Source organism: Triturus cristatus, chromosome 3_2 (genome assembly GCF_964204655.1).
Source record: "Triturus cristatus chromosome 3_2, aTriCri1.1, whole genome shotgun sequence".
NCBI classification, from domain to species: Eukaryota; Metazoa; Chordata; class Amphibia; order Caudata; family Salamandridae; genus Triturus; species Triturus cristatus.
Genome location: NC_140584.1, coordinates 942,784,577 through 942,807,960, shown reverse-complemented (window position 1 = coordinate 942,807,960; position 23,384 = coordinate 942,784,577). Strand labels below are relative to the sequence as shown.

Genomic DNA, 23,384 nt, shown 5'->3' with positions numbered 1-23,384 from the left:
ACTCCTGACTTTCCCTGGGAGCCTCCCATCTTTACCACTCGGCATACTCTGCTTAACTCCACAAGCCTGAAAAACTTGGTCTCCACTCTATACCACTCTGCTCAGCTTGAGGCGCCGGTACTGACAGGGGGTGCTTGCGCTGGATGGGATCTCGCTGGATGGGATCTCGCTGGATGGGATCTTGAGCTGGAAACACTACTTACAAATAGGCAATGGTGGTACTGTTGTCAACAGACGGGTCATATAGTGTTAAGCTGTAGGCTTCATACTATCCACTTTAAATTCCTACATCGGATATACTACATGCCTGCCAGGCTACAACGTTATCACCTCCACCCTGTTTTTAGATGCGAAAGATGTGGCGTGGCAGATTTCCTCCAACTGGCCTCGGAGTATGGACCGGTACAGGCCTACTGGGGTGAGGTTGCTGTGGCACATACACTAATGATTGGCCAAACTGTGACCCTCACGCCACCAATGGTGATATTGGAGCACACAGAAAAAGTAGAGTTGTGTTTTAGAAAATATGTAGCGCTCAGCCTTCTCTTTTTTTAGCCAAGCGTAGAGTTGCATGCAAATGTGGAAGAGGGCATGCTCTGAAATTTGAGGAATGGCCGCAAGACCTAATATATTGTAAAGATCAACTAACTGCCTATGGTGAATTACTTCCCCCCTAGCTCATGGCCTCGAGATATTTGGGACCCACTACAGGTTTACCTGATTGCACAAATACCCAACTCCAAGCTTAGTATGAAGTACAGAGAGGCTTATTGAACAAGTTGTGTTCTACACAACACTTTGACACATTGCTAATGACCTAGGAGATGCCCATTACAGGTAGGAAATGTGCAAGTGTGCAACCCAGCATGCGAGACATATTCCACGATTATAGGTAATTTATACTCATGCTTTAATACTATTGGCTTACACAATGATTTTTGTGTGTCCCCCTTAACATGGTGTTTCTGAAGCGAAGGGCTTAAGGTAGGATTGAAGAAGATGATGTGACCAGCTGTGATTGTGATGTTGTTCGATGTTATTGAAATTTAAATCTGGTTCATATCTCTTATTTATGTATTGTGTCATACAGAAACAAAATCAATAAAGAAATATAATAATTTTAAAAAAAGAATGGTGGTAAGGATGGCTGCTCTGCACAGTGAGATTAAGGCTTTGTTTTGATGATGGACTGCAGGATATCTCTTGGAAATATTTCTCTAAAGTCTGCTCAGGCGGAAATTGTTTTCTTAACTTGAGTACATTGCCCTCTTCACCAGGATGGTGAGAGAGTTTGTTCAATGTTTTTCACCTTCTCTTCAAAGATGGCAAAATCTTCTTTCCATAGGGTTGTTAAGAATCAACCTAATTAATGGTATTGTGAGTTGTTTTCTAAAAAGCTCTCTTGGATGTTTATTGCCCTGTTTGATTTCTCTCCTGATAAAGAATGCTCTGGCCTCAAATATATGTTTTTCTAATGTTTCTCCCTCTTTTTTAGATGTTTTAGGTCAGGGGAAATCGAGTTTGTTTCCTAATTCTGCAAAGGGCCAGATTGGCTGTAGCAGGCACCGAGCATTTTTCTGGTGGGCCAGAAGGGTGTGCGCCGGTTTTGCCGTAGTGCTGTAATATGGGCCCACTGTAACAAAAGCAGCAGGGGGCTGGACCAACTGAATTGCCAGGCCTGGTCTGTGTTCCCAGTCTGGCCCCAATTCTGCCTCTCTTAGAAACCATTTGGCTGATCTTTTGCTCTTCGGACATTTCAGTGTCCAAGATGCTGATCTTGGAGTCTGTGTACTGTGTAGTTAGCATATTGATATATTGTCCACTGGTGATTACTTGTAGCGCAGAATGGACTGCTTCTTCACAGGTATTACGGTCAGGACTTTTGATATCTCTAATCCATTGTAAGGGCACGCTTGGCTGACCTGTCTTGGTGAATTTGCGTTAAGTTATGGTGAATGGTATAAATATGTGATTAGATAAATCCATTGGGGTGTGGGCTTCGGACTGGATCATTCCATCTGGTGCTATTATGCATTCTACAATGGAGCCTTTTACAGGTGGAGACGTAGGCAGTGCTGTGTCAAAATATTATGCTGATATCTGGGTGCTGCAGGCTCTTTTTCATTTCCCAATGCAGGTTGAAATCCTGGACGAATACATTATTCTCTGCATTGTTTTATGCCAGTTAATAACTGTAAGTTCGTATATACAGGTATTGTTAACCCCAGTAGGGTGGTCTATAATGTGGATTTTTGAGGAATTTAATTTGTCCAATTTTACTTCTATTGATAAGCTTTGGAAAGAGGAAAATCAGTAGCTTCTCAGATTTTTGCAAGCAATTTGTTCTCTACTATGCAATCCTAAGGATGGCCAAGGCATTTGGCCATCGCTTCTCCATAAACATAGAAAAGGCGGGGAGTCAAATCACATATAGATCCTGACTCTGGGGCCTGCAAAAGAGAGTATCCAAACTAGGGTGCCAGGAAAGAGGATTCTGTTTCTACCAGTTGATTCTTTTCAGCTGCCCTTGAGACTGATGTCTGCTACTTCTCCATTTAAAGCAGATGCCAAATGGCACCTAGTAATTACAAACTGAAGAGACAAAGATCTCAAGATACAAACCATGGAGTACTTCTCTCTCATACAGAAATCTCCATTGGCAGTAGGCTGCAAAAAAGACATAACCTGTCATGGAATAGTCCTGTCACTGGAAATCCACGCTCTGAAGCTCACTTCTAATCAGAGAATTTAGTAGATCACTCGAAAACAATTCATCACTCTGAGAACAAAAGTAAGATCAAGCTACAGGAGAAAATGCACTCAGTAGACACTCAGAGCTGCATTGGCTCCTTGATGTCCCGAAAGTTCCACCTGGATAACATCTTAGTACTGGGTCACCTGTCACAACGAGTGACCCAGCCAGCACAATTACCCCTCTTTCGCTGTTTTGTGGACTACAGTGCAGAATTTGACCGGGTTGATCGAGGGAAGTTATGGGAAAAACCTGACTCCTGGGGAATCCCCCAACAGTTGCTAAAGGCAATAATCGCATTACATCAGGGGACCTGGGTCCATATCAAGACCAGCCAAACCACTGTAACAGCCAAGGTGCTGACCAATAATGGCCTGAAACAAGGGTGTGTCCTCGCCCCTCTTCTCTTTAATCTTTACAGAGCAGGGAAAAGCCCTGGAAGGTGCAAGTTTACTAACACCAAGGCTGGGGAAAGTACGGCTCCAAATCCTTCAGTACGCCAATGACATCGCAATAATGGAAATAATGGATCACACACGGTCTGGCCAACAGAAAGCTCTAAATGCCCTTCACAAGTATAATCAAAAGTACAACCTCCTGGTGAACCAGGAGAAGACCAGTATACTTATCTTTGGGAAGTACCACCGAAAGCAAACAGCACAATGGCGCCTAGGCGGTCTGCAAATTAAAATATGCACGAGTTATAACTACCTGGGCGTCAGGCTATCGGAAGGGGCAAAACCAACAGCCCACCTGAAACATCTAAGAAGCAAGAGGGCCAGCATTATTTACAGTTTGAGATGCCTAAACCAGCGACTCCATAGTCGAACAGCAGAACCCATCTTGAAAGTTCTAAGAGCAAAACTTGTTCCCTCTCTTAACTATGGACATTTAGTCTTCCCCGGCGCCTTCAACAAGCTCCTCACGAACCTCCAAATCTCTGCCTACAAGAAGGTTCTAGCTCTCCCACGACAGGCCAGGAGAGCTAGAGTAAGGCTGGAGCTGGGTCTCATCTGCCGAGATATCACCTGCTCAGGGGACTAATTAAAATACTACATTAGTATTTTGCATGCCTCTGCATCCTCACTGAAAGCTCAAATCAAAACAATGTTCGAAGAGGGTGGCTCCCCATGGCAGGCACAGTTGGTATCAGCTACAAGTCTACTTGAAATAGAAGCCCAAAATCTGCACAATGTGAAAATCCCGGCAATAGCCTGGAAAAAGACAGCGAATACACATGTCAAGAGAATATCCTTCAAAAAGGACCTAGAGAGCCTACACCACCAACCCAATCTTTCCACACTGGATGCCTCATATATCCTGGGAAAACCTCAGCCTTATTTTGAACAGGATCTGACAGTCCTGGCCCAGAAGAGAATCACCTACATGAGACTTCTCGCACTGCCCATTGCGGACTTCAATCCATCCTGGGCCCGGCAAGACAATTCAGTTGCCTGTTGTCTTTGTAGTTACTACCGTGAATCTTGGCTTCATCTGCTGTGTTGCTACCCAAAGTTAGCTAGTGAGCGATATCGCCTGGTACTCCCACTTTTCAGGTCCCACGGCTCCGGTTGATGCAGAGAAGTTTCAGACCTGTGCTTCTCTGACAATACAACTCACACTGTGGCCTGACTAGGGAAATTTACAGATGCAATCCGGGCCGCACTGACACAAACTATTAAGATACAAGATGTAACCAGTCGGTCACCAAGCCAGAGTGACTAGGATTAAACATTTTTCAAAACAAAACATCAGTCCTTTGTCTACAATAAACCCAGAGTCCTGCCTTGGCTTACATTAATTACAAATCCCAGGTACACAAGGGAACAAAAAAAAGGTCAAGGCCAGGGGACTAAGCAAGTTAATCCAGGTACCTGGCACCGAAACCAGGAAAATTCAGTTGTTTTAAATGGCAAGTCATCAAAATAAACATTAACTTTATAGGGCACAGGGCCCATCTAAAAAGACGCGCAAACTGGGCCCCCAGATGCAGGAGCAACCTCTACGCACCAGTAATTCAGTTCCAGCTTGGACAATTGTTCTTAAGATTTTTAAGTTTTAAGCAAACTCAGTGAGTCTTTTAATCCCCTTGTTTCTCCTTTTTTATAGCATATTGTAATGATAGTATATTGTAATGATTTTAATTAATTGAACAATAAAGTACAATTCAAGGCTCCTTGAACATCAAGCGCTACCTGGTCAAGCTTAATCTTCACAGACAAAAGAGACTGTTCTTGCTTTCTAGAAGAGGCACCCTTCCCCTTAAGAAAGGAATCTTCCTCCTCAAATTGCTCTTGTGGTGAATTAGAAGTCTTACACCATTTTTTGCTAACATGTCCCCTCTACAACAATATCAGGAAAAACCCCATTGGCAACACCTTGGAAAAAGAAAAATCTGACTTCAATAACGCACTGCACATTTTTTATCCTGAGTGACATCTTTAAGGACATGACGAGACAAACAGGAAGATACTTGGCAAGAAGCAGGGACCTTAGAACGAAGCACAATCTGCCTAAAGGCGAGAACTGAACATCCAATGGACCCAGATAGACACTGATGCCCCGGAGTAAAACCTACACTCCCAGCTTGAACGCATAGACTCCCTCAGACCACCAGCCCTTTAGTTGGCACCATCATTGACAGTCTATTTTTGTGAAATACGCTTAACACCCCTCTGAAATTCATATCCAGAATGACAAGAGGCTAAGCAGCAGGCACTGGTGCTGATGGACGTGCTGCACGTTATCTGCACCCAAATACAACCCCAAATTGTATCCTTTTATGTTTTTATTATTATTCAACTCGATCGTGTGCGGATGACAATCATGCACTGAAAAGCACCAATAATTTAATCTAGTATAATCTGATCCTAATATATGAATCCTCCTCCCTCTCTCCTTGTCTATCCAGTTCAGTTTAGTGATGGATAAATTAGGGGGAATGAGACAGATGTCCAGCTTTTGTCTTGTATATTTTCATTGAGAAGTATCATTGGTATATCTAACCATAAAGTAAAAATGAAGTGATTTGGAAATGTGACTAGAACGCAAAGCTAAAATTATTTTATTTTGTTATTATTTATTTGCATTGTAAACTGCTGGTTTGTGAAGGATTGTCACTTGGTATCATTGTTGACAGTGTAGGTGACAGCTCTTCAAGATTATTTGACCATTTAATTAGTTGTAAAAGAGTCTGAATTAGTGGAGGGTCAGAACAAGAAGCTAGATGTTTGACACACGTTTACAAGTGTCTGTCAAACAGCACACGATGGTGTCCTGTCCCTCCTTGTGGGGGTAATCCCAGTGTAGATTCACAATTCACGGATTTGCATCATTTTCACTGGAAATAGGTTTTCAAACCACCGACAAACCTGAAAGTAACAACCTACTTTGGTGCTGTATCTAATTCCCAGTTATCTTCATAACATAGATTCCCACTCTCTCACATCAGCCTGTAATAGGAGTCAAAAGCAAAAAGAACAGATGGACAGAATGCTGAACAAATAAAACATTCATCCCCAGTAACAGATCTGGGTTTAATCCATCTGTTTTTTGCTCATCAGAACCCCGAAACTGGTCCCAGGATGCTTGTTTCCAGTCCAAGGAAGACCTGGCTTGTCAGTTCTGGCTGGACTGTTCCCATGAGGAACAGAGTCATGACTGATTTGCATATGGCTGTGTCTGAACTGGGGTGACAAAGTGAGCTAAAGAATGATGATGGATTCAACCCAGATCTGTGACTGTGGGTGAGTGTCTGAAAAGTTTCAGCGCTCCGCCCATCATCTCCTTGTGTTTGCTTTGTTCGCCCTAAATTGGCAGGGTATGTCCAGACATGGGTCCTATGCTCACTTTGTCACTGGATTCAAGCTAGCCTGGCTGATGAGGGGTGTTAGCCTTAAGCAGGTCCCAGGATGCTTGTTTCTGGTGCAGGGAAGACCTGGCATCGCAGTTCGGGCTGGACTGTTACCATTAGGAACAGGGTCAAGACTGATTTGCATATGGTTGGGTCTGAACTGGGGTGGCAGAAGTGAGCTAAAGAACGATGCTGGATTCAAATGTATGAACATTTTCAGCGCTCCGTCCATCATCTCTTTGTGTTTGTTTTAAGTACCACTGACATTCCAGGGCCTCAGGTATGAATCCACCTCAGTTGGATTAGGAAGTTGCTCTCTTCATACATATGGCTGTCCAAAGACCATGAGCACAGGGGCATCACACAGGCCCCTGCAGCCCCTCTCCCCCTGTTGCGGGGGCCCCCTCAGCATAGTACTCCAGTAGAGAGATCTCCTGATTGAGCCTGGAGGAGGCCCCTCCACATCCCTTGCAGGGGGCCCCCTCAAGTTTCGTTAAGCTACTTCATGAGCAGCCAAGGCTAACTCCTGGATGTATGTGGTACACTATAACACATGTAATGACACACAAACTGAGCCTCTAGACCGAGTTATATATCTGTAGGGCTGCAGAAACTAGACGCAAAATAACAACAAAATTACATTCTGGGCCCAGGGTCCGACCCATCTACCATACCTTCCCTTTAGTGGTATCGCTCTAAAGTACAAGAACATTGATTGATATAGACAATGTTATCCTCCGAGAGCTATGGGAGCTTGAGAAAGTCTCAGATACTTTCACTTCTGACATTCTCCTTGGTGCTTTATTGATATTGCCTAGAAAATAGCTTGGGACAGGAGCAGACCTGGTGCTATGATCTGTCTACTTTTTTTGCCTTGGCTTCTCAGTGACCACAGATTAAAATTCTTTACTCAGAGGTATGAAGCCTTTGTTGAGAAAAGTACTGTGTTGGGGGGAAATACATAATTGCACATCTTGTTTGAGGCAAAAAATATACGTACATTTATATATTCAAATTGGGATATTGGGTGTTGTGTATACTAGAGAAAGGGATAAATGGATTCTGGAAAATATTCTGGGATACTGGACAAATCGTTTATGTTGAGCCAGAATTTTTTAATATTTTATCCTTGGTTCATTAACAGGGGCTGATATTCTGACTGATTAATGACCCAATTCATTTTATATTTCAGTTACTCTAAGGAAGTTGATTGCTTTCATACATGTATGCAGCAGATTAAACACATGAATGTCACAGACCAGGAGAGCCTGACCCCAAAATCTCAATAACAAAGTCCCGTCACTACTTCTTTCACAGCACAAAGGTCATTTGCTAAATAGAGCATTGTTAGCCTGATGTAAGCATGTCCCAATAAAACGAGTTAATGTATTAAAAAATCAGCACAAGTTGGTCACTCGTTAATTTCCCAAACAAGCCACAATTCTACAATGCACTTTCATTTCCCTTCAAATCAAAGGTCCAGTCTTCTGATATGCTGCACCACACAACATTAACTCTGCTTTAAAACACAAAATGTTTTCAGATGGAGAAAAAAACACACGTGGATTTTTACATTGGGTCCAATTTCCACAGTGCTAAAGACTAGCTATGTAAAGTCTGCCTTAAAATAGGGCAGGTCACACCTATACTTAAGAAAGCTGACGCCACTCCAACTGATTTAAACAACTACCAGCCCATAACCAACATCCCTACTTTGGCGAAACTATTGGAGAAATGTGTACAAATTCAATTATGCAATCACATTGAGCACTATCACCTCCTAGATATTCACCAATCGGGTTACCGCCAAGGGCACTGCTCAGAATCTGCACTCACCCATATTATGGATGACATCCTTAAAATACTTGACTGCTATGAATCATGCCTACTGATTCTTCTTGATCTGTCCTCCGCCTTCGATACGGTTATGAATGACAAACTTCTGTCCCTACTGGAACGAAGGATGGGCCTCTCGAGCACAGTGCTGCAATGGTTCTCCTCCTTCTTGAATAACAGAACTCAAAGATTCAAGATGAGGAATTCACTCGCAATCCTCTTTGGTCACCCTTGGTGTTCCTCAGGGATCTGCCCTATCACCCATTCTTTTCAACCTCCTAATGGCGCCTTTGGCGAACGCATTGAGATATGCGAACATCCTGTATCATTTATACGCTGATGACACCCAACTGTATCTGAAAATCACCTCGCCAGAAGATTTCATTGCCCTCAACACTATTCTACTGAACACGCAAAGCTGGCTCACTAACAACCACCTCATGCTGAATACCAAAAAAAACGGAATTCATCCTCATCTCTCCACCGAGCCACACACCAAAGCTAGACTTATGGTTAAAACACCTAACCTCCTTTGACTGCGTCCCCCTCATCATTGACTCAGCAAAATCACTAGGAATCACCATAGACAAACATCTGAATATGTAGTCGCACATCTCTAGTGCCTCCAAGGGAGCTAATTACAAGCTGAGTATATTAAGGAAACTCAAACCCTTCTTCCCTCAGGCTGATCTAAAAATGGCAGTACAATCCCTAGTGCTACTCAGTTTAGACTACGGGAGCACCATCCTCTGTGGTCTTCCTAAATACAAGCTGGCTCCGCTAAGAGCAGCATTGAATTCTGCTGCTAGACTGGTATCTGGAACCAAGAGAAAATGTCCCATCTCTCCAACCTTGAAAGCCTCGAATTGGCTGCCCTACGAGGCAAGAATACACCTTAAAGTGGCCTGCATGACACACAAAGCAATTCACAACGATACACCTAGTTATCTGGCTCTAAAGTTGGAAATGTCTGGAGGCTGCAGACGACTTCGAAGTGCAAGCACTTTCCTTCTGAAACCCCAATCCTTCCATAAGAAGAGAACTGGCTGTAGAGCTTTCTCAGGGATTGCACCAAGGATCTGGAACTCCCTACCTCCAGTAGTTCGTGGAATCACTTCCCTTACCACCTTCAAAAAAGAAGTAAAAATACTACTAATGAACAAATTCATACCATAAGTCTGATTTCTATGATGTCACCGAGTCATCTTTATGATCGGAATACTTTTGCCGACCTCAAGTGGAATGGTTGAGTCCTCATTATATATGACGACTATCACTACCCTTACTGTTCAATTACCGTATGTAGTGTAAAGCTTAGCTAGTGGTGGGTCTCTCTTGCTTTTATCTATACACTTCTTATCCATTGGGATCCGATCGTGGTTATAATATATATGTTTGCTAGCACACTCATCTAATGTTCTTTAATTGTATATTGTACTACGTCCTACAGTATCATGGTCCTCTATGTTTGTTAATCATATATCTTCTATTCCTTTTGTACAAATTGACACTTTTGAATGTATGTATACTACCTCAACCATTTTTGTTCTTATACTGTAAAGCGCTCTGATACCTTCGTGGGTCACGTTCGCGCTATATAAACTTTATAAATAAAGTTACTCATTAGGAAAATAAGAGTCGCGTAATATGTCCCGTGACATTCCCCGTAGTTCAGCTGGTGCCCTGCAGCTGTTCCAGATTTCCAAGCACACTGCTGGAAATAATGGTGATTTCCAACAAGCAGTGAATCTGCTTCGGTTCGTTCAAGTATTTGCAGATGTTGTATACTTTTAAATCATATTTATCGTTTTATCATAAATAAACAAATGCACACATCACTGACCTCATAGAGACAGCTTCACAATAAAGTGAATCGAGTCGGGTACATCAGGTTGTTTCTTGCTCTACATTAGAACCCGTTAATGCGACTCTACCTACAGACATTAGGGATGAGAAACATGCCGAGTGTCGGACTGGCTTGTAGGGCAATATGGCAGTGCACGAAGGACTGGTCTGACAGGGTTTTGTCTGCTGGTGAGTTGTTTTTGGGTCTCGGCTGTCGATAGCAGCGCACATGCGCTGCTCTCGGCATCCGAGAGCTTCTTGAAATCAATTTGGTCGAGGAAGGGGGCTTGAAGCCCCGCCCCCTCTTCCCATTGGCTCGAGTCATAGCTTAGACTAAACGCAGGCTTCTCATTGTAAAGGAGGCTTCTTAGTCCCTCCTTGTTGCCGCCTTGTCTCCTTTGGGCCCCGCCTACCGGGATTGGATCGTTTTCTGGCGGCGTTAGACTATGCCCTTTACTTACTGGGTGAGCACTACTTGTTTTCTCCTTCCCTCTGTCTCTCTCCCTGAGCAGACCCTTCCCTCAGACACAGCTGCTGGTTTTTTTTAACTTTGAATCTGAGCGCGGCGCCGCTTCACGGACTCCGCGCTTGGTTTATTTATATATTTCTTAACTTTAGCACTGAGCGCAGCGCCCGCTTCAAAGACACCAATAAACCGAGCGCGGTGTCCGTGAAGCGGCGCTGCGCTCAGTTTTAAACATAAGCATTTGCAATGCAATCGGACCGATTACATTGCAAATGCTTGGTTTCTATAGTTAGTGTTTTATAGATTTGTGTGAAAACACCAACAGTGAGCATACAGGCTGATACAAGGATAATTATGAGTGAGATGACACACCGTCAGTGCACCAGAGACCCAAAGGCGTGCATGAGGACACTCCGTGACAGCGCACACAGACCATGGTCGGTTGCTGCCAGAAAGTAGTCTTCTCGCTGCCTCAGAGATCCCAGTCTGACTCTGAACGAGACCAGGCACCTCGCGGTTGCTAGCAGGAGCTGACTAACAGCCCAGCAGCGAGGTATCAGCAGGTCTGACGTAGGGCGGGCCCTGGGGAGTGTCGAGCACGCCCAGCTCTTGATTGGCCCCACCCCTCTGGCACGCCTGGGCTCGGGAGAGTGGAGTTTGGATGGCCCGGGACAGAGAGCAATGTGCACTGAGCCTCCAGCCCCGGGGTCCAGGAGAAAGGGCATGTCCAGGGGACTGGAAGAGGTTACAGCACCCCCGGGGATGGGACATGCGTGGAGCCCCGTTGCCAAACCCCTCTGAAGCCACAGGTGTGTGCTGCTGGTGAGAAGAGCGTCTACCGGGTGTTAACTATAGCTGCTGTCAGTCTGCAAGCAGGAAGTGCTTCCCGTGCCCTGCCTGCTGCGTGCTCCGTACTGACGGGTGTGACCCGTGTCGTCTGTGGTTTGGTGTCCCAAGAGCAGCAGCGGCGGGATGGGGCACACTCACCATTATTCTTTACGTTTATGGGGAATGTCCACTCCCACTTGCGGAGCGGTGCATTTGGAGCTACAACTGCTAATTGCAGGTGACTGCTTAGCCAGCTGACGCTCTGTTTGATCTTTAGTGGTTTGGTTTAGAGCCTTGTCTATCACTATCGCAAAGAGAGAAACTTTCAGAAACCTAATTAGTGCATCAGTGTGTGTGCTATATACAGTAATTCATTCAGTTGAGGGAAGGGCTTTAAGTGGGCCGGGTCTTGCCGGTGCTCAGCACCGACAGTTCTAAAAAGCAGGTGCCAAGACGGATCCCTGTCCGGCTCTGCATTTTTGCCCTCACCCTCAGGATGAAACAAATACATCTTAATTCTACAGCAGTACCACCCTTCACTGCCTTTGATGTAACTTCAGAGGCTCGTTCTAGTTCTTTCACCATCTCATTATTTCAGAACTGTGAACTTTCAGAAGTTTTACGTGTGTTACATGCCGACCTGCCATTGGTGCGTTTTTGTAAATATGTAAGGACAGGTGTTACTATCGTCTTTGTAATTTGTGTGTACGGTGTGTTACATGTGGAATTCAACACCTTGGTGTATTTCTGCATAGTCAGCTCCTTCTTGCATGCTGTCTCTGTATTTTTAGGTTCTCTGGTTCTTTCACTGGGGTTGGGTTTCACAGATGCCACTGGACAACTAACACCAGAGAAATCACTAAATAATGTAGCCAGGAGCCAGGAGCACTGGCATCTGCCCGCTGGCGGCTGCACACACTTTGACGCCTTCAGCAGGGCTGGTGCATGTGCTGCCCATTAACAGCACTGTTTACCGGCAGAGTTGTAACTCAGCTATCAAAGGGCACTTTGTGGCATTGACTTTTTGTACTGTACACACCAGGAGTGTATAGGGTGACATGAAGGCAAATTCTCCACAGGACTGTAAAAAAAAGCATTCAAAATGCAATAGGTCTCGCCTTTGATTAAGTTAAAGTCATTTGCTTTGCTAATGGTATTGTATAGCAAAGCAAATGGCTTTAACTTAATAAAAGGCGAGACCTATTGCATTTTTAATGCTTGTTACTTTAGATTTCTCTGATATTACCACACACCCCGTCTGCAGCAAGCACAAATCCATGCAGTCCCCATACCTCGTAGAACGCCTCTATAGCATGTCTTTACGGTTGTATGTCGTTACAAAGCATTCCGTTGCAACGCATGCCTTTACCACGCATGCGCTACAACGGAATGCTATTTCCATGCATAACCTTTACCACGAATATTCCTTTACCACGCATACTTTTACAACGATTTTCATTGTAAATTCATGCATGGTAATGGTATACTCTTGGTAAAGGTTATACCCCTCCACTGTACCCTTACGTGACCCCCCTGCCCCAATCCTTATTATAATTACCCCTGCCCGTTACCCTCAATCCATATATATATATATATTTATTTTATTATTATTTTTTTTAAACTTATATTCCCCTTACCTCTTCACGTCGTCTCCTCTCCTTGATCTTCCTTGTTGACGTCGTAAAGAGGAAGCGTCATTCCGTTTCCACTAAAACGATGCCGATTGCCTCCACTTCCCGACGTTACAACAGGGTCTGGTTTTTTTGGGGGGGTAGACCCCCCCAAGCCCCCTTTTTTTTCCTCACACATTGTCTTTTTGGGGGGTGACCCCCCAAGCTCCTTTTTTCCAATTGTAGCCTTTAACACACGTCTTCGCCGACAGCAAAAAAGGACTGAACCGGACGAAGAAGAAGACGTTCCAGTGCAGCTTGCATGGTAAAGTCGGTCGTGGAAGGCTTACGCGTGGTAAAGACGTTTACGTGGCAAGTGTACCGTTGTAAACGTAACGCGTAGAAAAGCCTTCATGGTAAAGGATGTTTCCCGTCTTTACAAGTTCAAAACTGCCCCCAATTTCAGAATGTGGGCCACTTTTATAGCCCTCTGGTTCACTATTGGGGGACACTTTAATTTTGGTACCTGGGCCTATTGTCTATCCCAGTCCGACCCAGCATAAGCCTCTGTACCCGCCGGATAGCCTCGATCACTCAGTATGCTTGATACCAACTTTCCTTCAAAGTCTCCCATCCACGCGTCCATCCTGGCATCCCTCACTCCCAGCGCACGTTTATTGTTCATTTGTTAAGAGAACCCTTCGGTTGGTGGCCCAGCACTGGCGGTTTGTCGCAGGGGGAGAGTCTCGACTAATTCATTATTTGTATACATTCCCCAACATAGGCAATATAGTTGTTTGTTCCATGTGTTTACATTCATTTGCAATTATATAGCGCTTACTACCCATCTTCATGGCGTTGAATGTGTTACCTAGGTAGCTTAAAGAGCTTCATTGTACAATGCTCGTAAAAATACACTTTAACCATGAAATACATTGTGGTTATGTTATGTTACAGGCAATAATTTAAATATCACTATAGATGTAAATATATATGTTCACTCTGACCAAAAATGCTTTCGTTTCATGTGCTGTTTGCATACGTCCTGCAGGTCTGAGGCTTGCTTTTCAGAACTAATTTGTTTAGCGCAGCCAGGCTGCACATCTTGTTCAGTTGCACGTGTTAATGAAAGCACATTTATGGTAAGAGTTTTCGTGTTGTGTCTGCTCCACATACAAGTGATGTTGGTACAGGCTGTTTACCAGTGCTTAATTTGTAAACTATGAAGTGCAGGTGCTCAAATCTTTGTCGGAGACCACACCTACATTTCTCTGGCCCCACCCACTTCCTCCATTGGCTCCACACACTTCATCTATTAGCTACACCCACATCCTCAACTGGCACTGCGAAAAGACAGATGAATTTCAGCAAGGGAGCCTTCCTCATAGTAAGGTTTTGATAGGAGTTTCCCCTGCCCTGTGAACATTTTGCATTTAAAGCACAAGTTTGGAATAAATTAGCCGAGATCACTAATGCATTGAAAAGGGACAATTCCAGTGCTCTATGTGCTGATTTGGGGAAAGGACAATACTTACTGGGGTAGGGCATGCCCCTTTTAATAGAGTCTATGCAGTGACTGAGTCTATGAGTTCAAAAAGATACAACTTTTACATAGCTTATGTGACAAAATAAACCAAAATGTTGTGAAAACACTAGTTTAAACAGATAAGCTGAATACAATCATGAAATACACTTGAATGAGTCACTTCCAGTGGCCGAAGGGGTTTGGGATTTCTAAATAGCAGTTAGTATGCTGTTAAAGCGATTACTTTTAGAGAAACAATTAAAAAAAGATGATTAACAATTGGGCATGTTACTATAATTTACTCCCTGGCATTGAGCTATATGTGCATTTATTAGACATTCAGAATAGTAAAAAACATGGAACTTAACTGGCGTTTCCAAATGTAGTTCTGTAGCACACAGACAAGAAAGAGATTAGAAAAGAGGCATTTATTCAAAATATGAGTTTTTAATTAAAGATTTGTATCTTAACAAAGCGCAGAAAAATGTCATCTCCCCCAAAAAGTCCTATAGGTAAACAAGCCAAAAGAATAGGTAATGGCTGGCTGGGCAGTATCTCAAGTCATACCTATTAGTGCAAAATGACCATAGTGCCATACAAATAATAAATAAAGACAAAAGAACTAAAACTAAAATATAGATAAATACCGTCAAATAAATACACGTTCTAAAATGAAAAACGAAAAAGTATTTTCTTATAAGAATAAAATAAATAACATATATAAAATAGAACAATAAATATAACATCCAAACAAGGAAGAGACATAAATATATAAAAATATTAAATAAATTGACACTGTCAACAAAGGGTTATGAATGCAAATAAATAACCTATATACACTAGAACAATAATTGAATATCCAAACACAGTAAAGCCTAACTTTTTCAAATCAATGCAATGACACGTTTTGTCAGTTGAAATTGGCTAGCATCTATTTTTCTAGAAAAGCCCACAAACAGTCCAAATTTCTTGTGCATTCCAAGTCTTCCTCTTTCCTTGCTTTACTCCTAGTGTCATCAGCTGCTCTTCGTCCTTTCGCAAGCCATGACTGAACATAGGGGATGGGGTTGAATCTCTTCAACGGTGGGCCAACAAGATTTATGTTTAAAACGTTTTTATTGAGACAAAACAAACCATGGGGGAGGGGGATAGGAGGGCAGGATACATGGAATACAGTCAAAGAAAAAGGGTGCAACTCCAGAGGGTTGGCAATAGGTAGCGCGGTGGGTCAGGGGGAAAAACACAGTAAATGAAAGCTAGAAATACAAGCTGTGGAATCCCCGCACGCGTATCCGACACCCCAAATCTAAGCAATAAAAACCCCCCCCATCAACACCTCAATAGAACACAATCCCCCCCTCCCATCCCCCATCCTCCCAGTAACGAAACAACAACACTCCCCCCCCCCCGTCCTATGGTCCCGCATCAGAGTAATCCTAACCAGGAAGCCCCGCACCCCCCCCCCTCCCCGGGGGGTCCCCGTCTCACATGTAAGCTAGTCCGCCGGGGTCACCGGCGGCGTCAGCCTGAGAAGCCTAAGATACCTCGGGCAGGTGAGCTCCCGGAATTCAGTGGACAGCAGCGCTAGAAAGGGTTGCCATAGCTCTTCAAATTGGTCTGTCTCCCCCGCAACCGTAAGCGACAGCTTCTCCATCCCCAGCACATGCCAGAGCCTATGCAACCAACCGGTAATGGAGGGGACGGTGATTGTGCGCCAGTGGATTAGAATGTTCTGAACCGCAGACCCCAGCGCGATTGCGATCTGCCTACCCCTACGGGACTTCAGTGGGTACATTAGGTCATTGGGGAGGCCCAACAGGACATACGCCGGGAGTCGCGGCAGCTCTATCCCAAAGTGCTTATCCACCTCGTCCAAGACTTCCTTCCAGTAGGCGGTCAGCACTGGGCAATCCCAAAGAATGTGTGTAAGGGTACCTTCCTGCCCGCAGCTCCGCCAGCACCCCCTGTCAGTGTGTTTATGCATTTCATACAGTCTCTCCGGGGTGTAGTACCAGTATGTGGACACCTTAGTAAAGGTCTCCGTAAGGCCCGTGTGATATGCAGAGTGCCGCGCCCGATACGCAATTTTGTCCCATTCCTTGTGGCTGAGTGTCCTACCCAATTCCCTGTGCCAACGCTCCCTCCCCGGGTTGTAATAGTGAAACGGCGGGGGTTGTAGGTATTTGTACAGATCGGTGATCAGTTTAGCGTCGGAGGTCCGAGTAGCCAACCACCTCTCATACGGTGTAATTGGACGGGCGGCGGTGGCACGCACCTGGGGCTGGAGGGCCCAATGCCGAACTTGCATGTAGCGCAATCTGTCCAGCTCCGTCAGGCCGAACTCCTGGCGGAGTTGCTGAAAAGGAACCACTCCTTCCGGACCATAGATCTGGAAGAGTGCCCTGCAGCCCGCCTGCACCCAGTGGGAGAAAACCCCCGGCTCCATCCCTGGGGAGAAGTCCGGGTTGCCCGCAATGGGCGTGAGCGGCGAAGGGAAGGTGGTAAGGCCCCGGGCCTCACAGACCGCGTCCCACACACGCAGGGGGACCCGCGTAACAAAGGAAGCGTAAAGATTAGGGGGGCGATGCGCGCGGCGCAGGAATGGAACCTCTTGTAAGGTGCGGCCCGCCACTGCCTGGTCTTGGAAGAGCCAATGTTTGTCGGACTCCCACCTGCTCCACTCCACCAGATAGCGGAGCTGTGCCGCCTGAAAGTACTTACGGAGGTCCGGAATGCCGAGACCCCCCGCTTCCGGAGCAAGCGTGGAGAGGACCCTCTTCATGCGTGGCCTGCGGCCCTGCCAGACAAAGCGGGAGATGTCAGCCTGCATTTGTCGTATCCAGCCCACCGGGGGTTGGAGCGGAAGGGCCCGGAAAAGATATAGTATCTGGGGCAACACCGTCATCTTGACCGCCGCGATTCGCCCCAGCCAGGACAGCAGGCCTTTGTTCCAGCGGCCAAGCTCGTCTTTGATCTTCCTGCTGAGGGAGGCATAATTGGCCGTAACCATCTCTGGTAATGTAGGCGCCAGCAGAATCCCCAGATACGGCACCGTGGACGAGGACCACTGCATGGGGAAGAGCCGCTGAAGATCCCTCCTGGTTTCCGCAGCCAGGGACACGTCTAATGCCATCGACTTGCTCATATTCATTTTGAAGCCGGCCACCCCCGCAAAGGCGTCCAGCTCTCGGAGGCAAGCAGGCAGCGACCTCCTAGGGTCGTCCAAAGTCAGCAGGACATCATCCGCGTAGAGACTGACGGTGTGGACGTACTGGCCCATCCGGACCCCGACAGCATCCGGATTGTTACGAATCCTCTGAGCAAACGGCTCCATGTAGAGGGCAAACAAGAGCGGCGAAAGGGGGCAGCCCTGCCGCGTGCCGCGCTCGATGGCAAAGCCACCGGAGCTACACCCGTTGACCCGCACCGACGCTGAAGGATGCTTATAGCAGTTAAAGACCATGGTGCGGAACTTATCGCCGATTCCCAGTTTCTTGAGGACCAGCTCAAGATACGGCCAGTGAACTCTGTCGAAGGCCTTCTCCGCATCAACGGACAGCAACATCCGCTCCCCCGAGATCCTTGAGGCCTTCTCCAGAACATGCGTCACCCTCTTGGTGTTGTCAACCGTCTGTCTGCCGGGCACAAAACCAGCCTGGTCCGCCTCCACCAGGTCGGGGAGGTGTGGACTCAGCCTGGACGCGAGAATCCCCGTGTACAACTTGAGGTCGACATTTAAAAGCGAGATGGGTCGGTACGAGCCGCAGAGGGCCCGGTCCTTCCCAGGTTTCGGGATTACCGCGACCGTCGCCCTCAGGAGATCCGGAGGGATGGCTCCCGGTACGGAGAAAGAGTTAAATAGCCGAGTAAGGACAGGGGCCACGGCCGTGCAAAAGGTTTTATAAAATAGCGACGTGTACCCGTCCGGGCCCGGGGCCTTGCCATGTTTCAGCCGCGCGATAGCTGAAATCACTTCCTCAACATGGATGTCCCGCTCCAGGTGGTCAGCCTGAGCCGGATCCAGTACCGGGAGGGTCACCGACTCCAAATAGCCGTCGGCATCCCGTGGCGAGGAGGGCTCCTCAGCATACAGCGCCTCGTAGAAGCCGCGGAAAGACTCCGCTACCTCCGCGTCCCCGGAGACAACCCCCCCGTCCGCGCCCACCAATTCTTTCACGACGCTGCGCTGTTGCGCGACCCGGAGCCGGTGTGCTAGGAGCTTGCCACATCTGTCCCCCCCAGTGTAGTAGGCATGTTTCAAGCGTAGGGCGGCGTACTCCGCCCTGTCAAGATCCAGAGCCGACAGGAGCTTCCTCGCTGCCTTCAACTGCCTCCACACCCTCGGCGCCCCCGTACGGCGGTGGACCTGCTCAAGCTCCCGGACTTGAGCTGTCAGCTCATCCCTCTTCAGTTGCCGCTCCTTATTCTCAGCTGCAGAGATAGAGATGAATTCCCCCCGGAGGACGGCTTTCAATGCCGCCCACTGTGTCGCCTGCGAGGTGTCAGCGTTGCTATTGTGGGTGAGATAGTCCTGTATGACCTCCCCGATGCGTTGCACCACCGACCTTTTGTGTAGAAGTGTATCCCGGAGGCGCCACACCCCCCGAGAGGGGGAGGCCGCCGGCCACTGGAAAACGCCAGTGACTGGGGAGTGGTCAGACAGGGTCAGGACCCCGATGTCCGCCGCCGTGGCAGCGGCACGCATCGGTCCACTCACCAGGAGGTAGTCCAGCCGTGAGTAGGTTCGGTGTGCGTGCGAGAAGTAAGAGTAGTCCCTATCCGTGGGGTGCATGGAGCGCCAGAGGTCGTGCAGATCCATTTCCGCAATCCGGGCCCTCCCAGCCTGGGACAGTTCCCCCGTCTGCGGGAAGCGCTGCGCCGATCTGTCCATCGCAGAGTCAAAGACAATGTTGAGGTCTCCCCCCAAGATAATGTGGCGGTCGGGGGAAGCAGTGACATCCACCAGCGCGGAATCTAGGAAGCGCTCTTGGTGATCGTTTGGGCTATAAACGGAGCCGACCGTAAATGCTATGCCTCCCAGGCGCATGCGATACGCAAGGAGCCTCCCCTTCTGTTCAGCACACTTATGCAACACCTCCCCCCGAAAGGAGCTCGCTAGGAGAATGGCTACCCCCGCCGTCTTGTTCGCTGCCGAGGAAAAGAACTGGGAGGGAAACTTAGCAGAGCGCATCCTATGGCAATCTCGGGGCAATAAGTGTCTCTCCTGCAAAAGGCAAATGTCCGCCTGCGTCCCCTCCAGCAACGACAGGATCGCTCTGCGCTTCACCGGGTTGTTCAGACCCTGAACATTAAGGGTCACTACCTTTAGGCCCGGCATTCCTCGCGGGGGTCGGGAGCGCCATGCAATGGGCAGGGAATCAGCGGGAGGGGCGCGCGGGGCCGCAGCGCTGGACAAGCCAAAACGAAGCGGGCATAGACAACATCGGACGGGACCTTCCCAACCCCAAAACAACCCCCTCCCCCACCCAAAACACAACCCTGGCAACTAGCCACCCACAAACTCAAACACCCCATAGTCTCAGTCAAGCCCCAAAACGGGCAAGTCCGTAGAAAAGAGCGAAGTGGACGTCCAGCCACTCACCTCCAACCGCTCCCCCCCAAGCCCCCCGCCCCGTACCAAGCATGTAAAGAAGCTAAAGGCATCTCCCCCCGGAGTGTGTGTTAGGCCGTGAAGGCCACGCTAGAGGAGCCGGTCGAGTCCCCGGCCGCCGCCCTCAGGGCGTCGGCCATGTCCGCTCTGATGGTAGGGGAGTCCGGGCGCCCCACACTGGTCGCTGAGCGCCGCCTCGTTGACCTCCGCCGGTTCCGTCTCTCCGAGGACCTCCACGACGGCGTAGCTCCCTCCTCCTCCGCCGCCGTGAGCCCCAGGACCCCACAAATGTCTTGCAAGGAGCGTAGCTGGTGTAGCACTCCGTTCCACCGAAAAATCAGGCGGAAGGGGTGACCCCAAGAGTACGGCGTCTCATGCTCGCGCAAAAAGTCAGTGGCAATCCTAAAGGACCTGCGTTTCTGCAGAGTGATGGCGGAGAGGTCCTGGTAAAGCGCCACCGGCCGATCCCGGAAAGTCAGGGGCTGTTTCCTGCGGGCTTCAGCCATGATGCGTTCCTTTAGTGGAAAATCGGGCAGGAAGGCCAGAATGTCCGGTGGAGGTGCCGATGACTGGCGCTGCCGGCCAACCCTATGCGCCCTGTCAATGCTGATGGGAAAGTCCGCAGCTTCCCCCAGGATCTCTCGGAACAGGGCCCGCAGGTAGCTCCCCAGATCGGACCCCTCGTCCGCAGTCGGCACGCCACGCACTCGGATGTTGTTCCTCCGAGATCTGTTCTCAAGGTCCTCGGAGTGGGCCTGGAGCTCCACACACTGTTCCCGGAGGCGAAGAACGTCCTGCTGGAGGTGGACTATCTCCTCCGCTCGCTGTTGGCCCTCTGTCTCCACCGCTTCCACACGCTCGCCAAGGCCCTCCACCTCCCTGCGCACTTCTCGGACCTCGCTGGCCACCTCCCGCTTCAGTGTCTGGAAGTCCTCCCTGAGGGAGCTGAACAGTTCCTCCATAAAGGCCCTCGTGACGGGTGGCTCCCCTCCAGTCACATCCGCCGGAGCCCGGGAGGGCCCCGGCGAGGGCTGCGTCCTGTCCCGCAAGTGCTGGGCCCTGCCAAGCATGTCCGGCAGGGTACGGTCCCCTTTCTTCGGGCCCCCTCTTCCAGACATCGCTAGCTCCGCAGTCGGGCACCGATCCAGGCGCTCCAGGGATGCTCAGTCGCCGGCTAGCACTCGACCTGGGTATCCCCCACGAGTGAAGTCGCTGCGTCACAGGTGACAAAATGGCGGCCCAGTCCGGTCATCGTCAGCTTGTGTGAGACAACCAAGGGGGCCGCAGCAGAGGGGTCCCATCAGCACATCCCTCCGGTAGCCAGCCCAGCAGCAGCGGGGATCGCTTGTATCCAGCAGCCAGGACTCCGGCGAAGGGTGCCACCACTGCTCCTTCGGGGACATAATGGCGGCCAGGCAGAGCAGGCCAAAACGACCAGGCCCGACGACACCACCGGGGCCCCCGAGGCACCCCACAGTAAAATAAGTTCCACCACCGGCCCCCGTCTGTCACGCACAGGGGCCCAGATGGTCCAGCCCCATCAAGGAGTCCGCTGTACCTCGGCTAGGGGTTAGGGCCTCCGCAGTGCGAGGTGTCGCCGTCACCAGTCTGAGTGCCGGGGCACCTGTCCCAAGCCTTCCACACCGTCGGGTCCCTTCCCGCAAGGCTCCTTCAGTCACCGTCGAACGGCGGGCCAGATCCCCTCCAGATCGCAACTTTCAGCACCAGGCCCAGCCGAGGCGCCCGGACAGCTCTCCAATGCGCTCCGCCCCTCGGGCTCGCCGTCGTCGTTCCTTGGCCTCGATCGAACTTTTTTTGGGGGGGTTCCCCCGAGGCGATCCGAACCAAAACAGCACCAATGTGCACCCCTGATGCTCCGCAACGCCCCTCTCCCGCGCTGAGCCTCAGCGGGGGGAGAAAAGCATAAGAAAGGGCTCTAGCTTGGCCGGGCCGGAGGAGCTACGGGAGGAAGCGTCCGCTCACCCCGCCATCTTGGCCACGCCCCCCGGCCAACAAGATTTAAAAACATTAAAGAACATGTTGTTTCAGTCAGCAATGATGCTCTTGTAGATGTGCAAATGAGATTCATTTGAGAAAAGCCCCGCTCACATTCTGCAGTACTGATAGCAATAGTGTGTAAGGCCATCAAAAGCTCCTTGAACTGCCTTTTAATCTCTTTTCCTCCAGATTCCTTAAACTCTCTGTAAACACGTATGGTTTCTCGACTGGCAATGTTGAATCTTTTACACAGAGACTCAATTTCACTTTCACCATAAAGAACAGGTAGCTCATCAGGCCAGTACTGTTTGTATAAAACTTTCACTTCGCTAATCAGTGTATCATACTCAGCCTTTTTGTCAGTAGAATTAGCACCTCCTGTAGACAACAAACGATGTCTGGGATTTTCTGCAAGGCTACGAAAAAACTGTCCCTGTTCAATGATTTTGTCAGTGGTCTTTCCTTTGTGCAGCATCACACCTTGGAATATATTTTCTTCTATGCCCTTTTTACACTGTGAGAAGTGGTTCCCTTGCCTGTCTACCATTGCCTCAAACACTGCAATTTGCCGACAAATAGCTCGATGAGCATCAATGATTGTAGAGTCACGTTTCTGTAACTCGAGTGATAACTCTGATAACTCCTGAAGAGCATCATACATGAGGCCGCGTATATATGATAACCACTTTCCTAGGCCTGTGTACATATTTCGTGTGGAACTGTCACGGGACCCATCACCAGCTGCTCTAGTAAAGTGCTTGTAGAGAGCAGGGTAAGCATTCCAAATAGCCTCCACTGTTCTGAAGCTTGATGCAACCCAACGAGTATCTAACACTCTACCTATTCTGCAAAACTAAATGTAAAGAGCTTCTACACATTCTTTTAGCTCCAAACGGTTTTTAACAGATGTGACAAATAAAGAATACAGCTTATCATGTAAGTTTTTGAAATGATTTGTAGCGCTAATATCTTTCATGACATCACGAACGGCAAGTTCCAGGCGATGTGCTGAGCAGTGCCAGGCTACAATATTGCAAGAGATTTTTTCTTGCAACCTCTG

General features: G+C 48.3%; 1 protein-coding gene across 1 annotated transcript; it reads right to left on the bottom strand.

Annotated features, from left to right (window-relative positions):
* Positions 1-15,646: 15,646 nt before the first annotated feature.
* Positions 15,647-22,908, bottom strand: LOC146858847 (E3 SUMO-protein ligase KIAA1586-like). The gene is made up of 2 exons (XM_085647128.1): positions 22,356-22,908; positions 15,647-15,826 (listed from the first exon to the last, which is right to left on the bottom strand). Exons 1-2 carry the CDS (start codon positions 22,869-22,871, stop codon positions 15,647-15,649), a joined length of 696 nt encoding a protein of 231 aa, XP_085503254.1. The 5' UTR covers positions 22,872-22,908.
* Between the last annotated feature and the right edge of the window lie 476 nt (positions 22,909-23,384).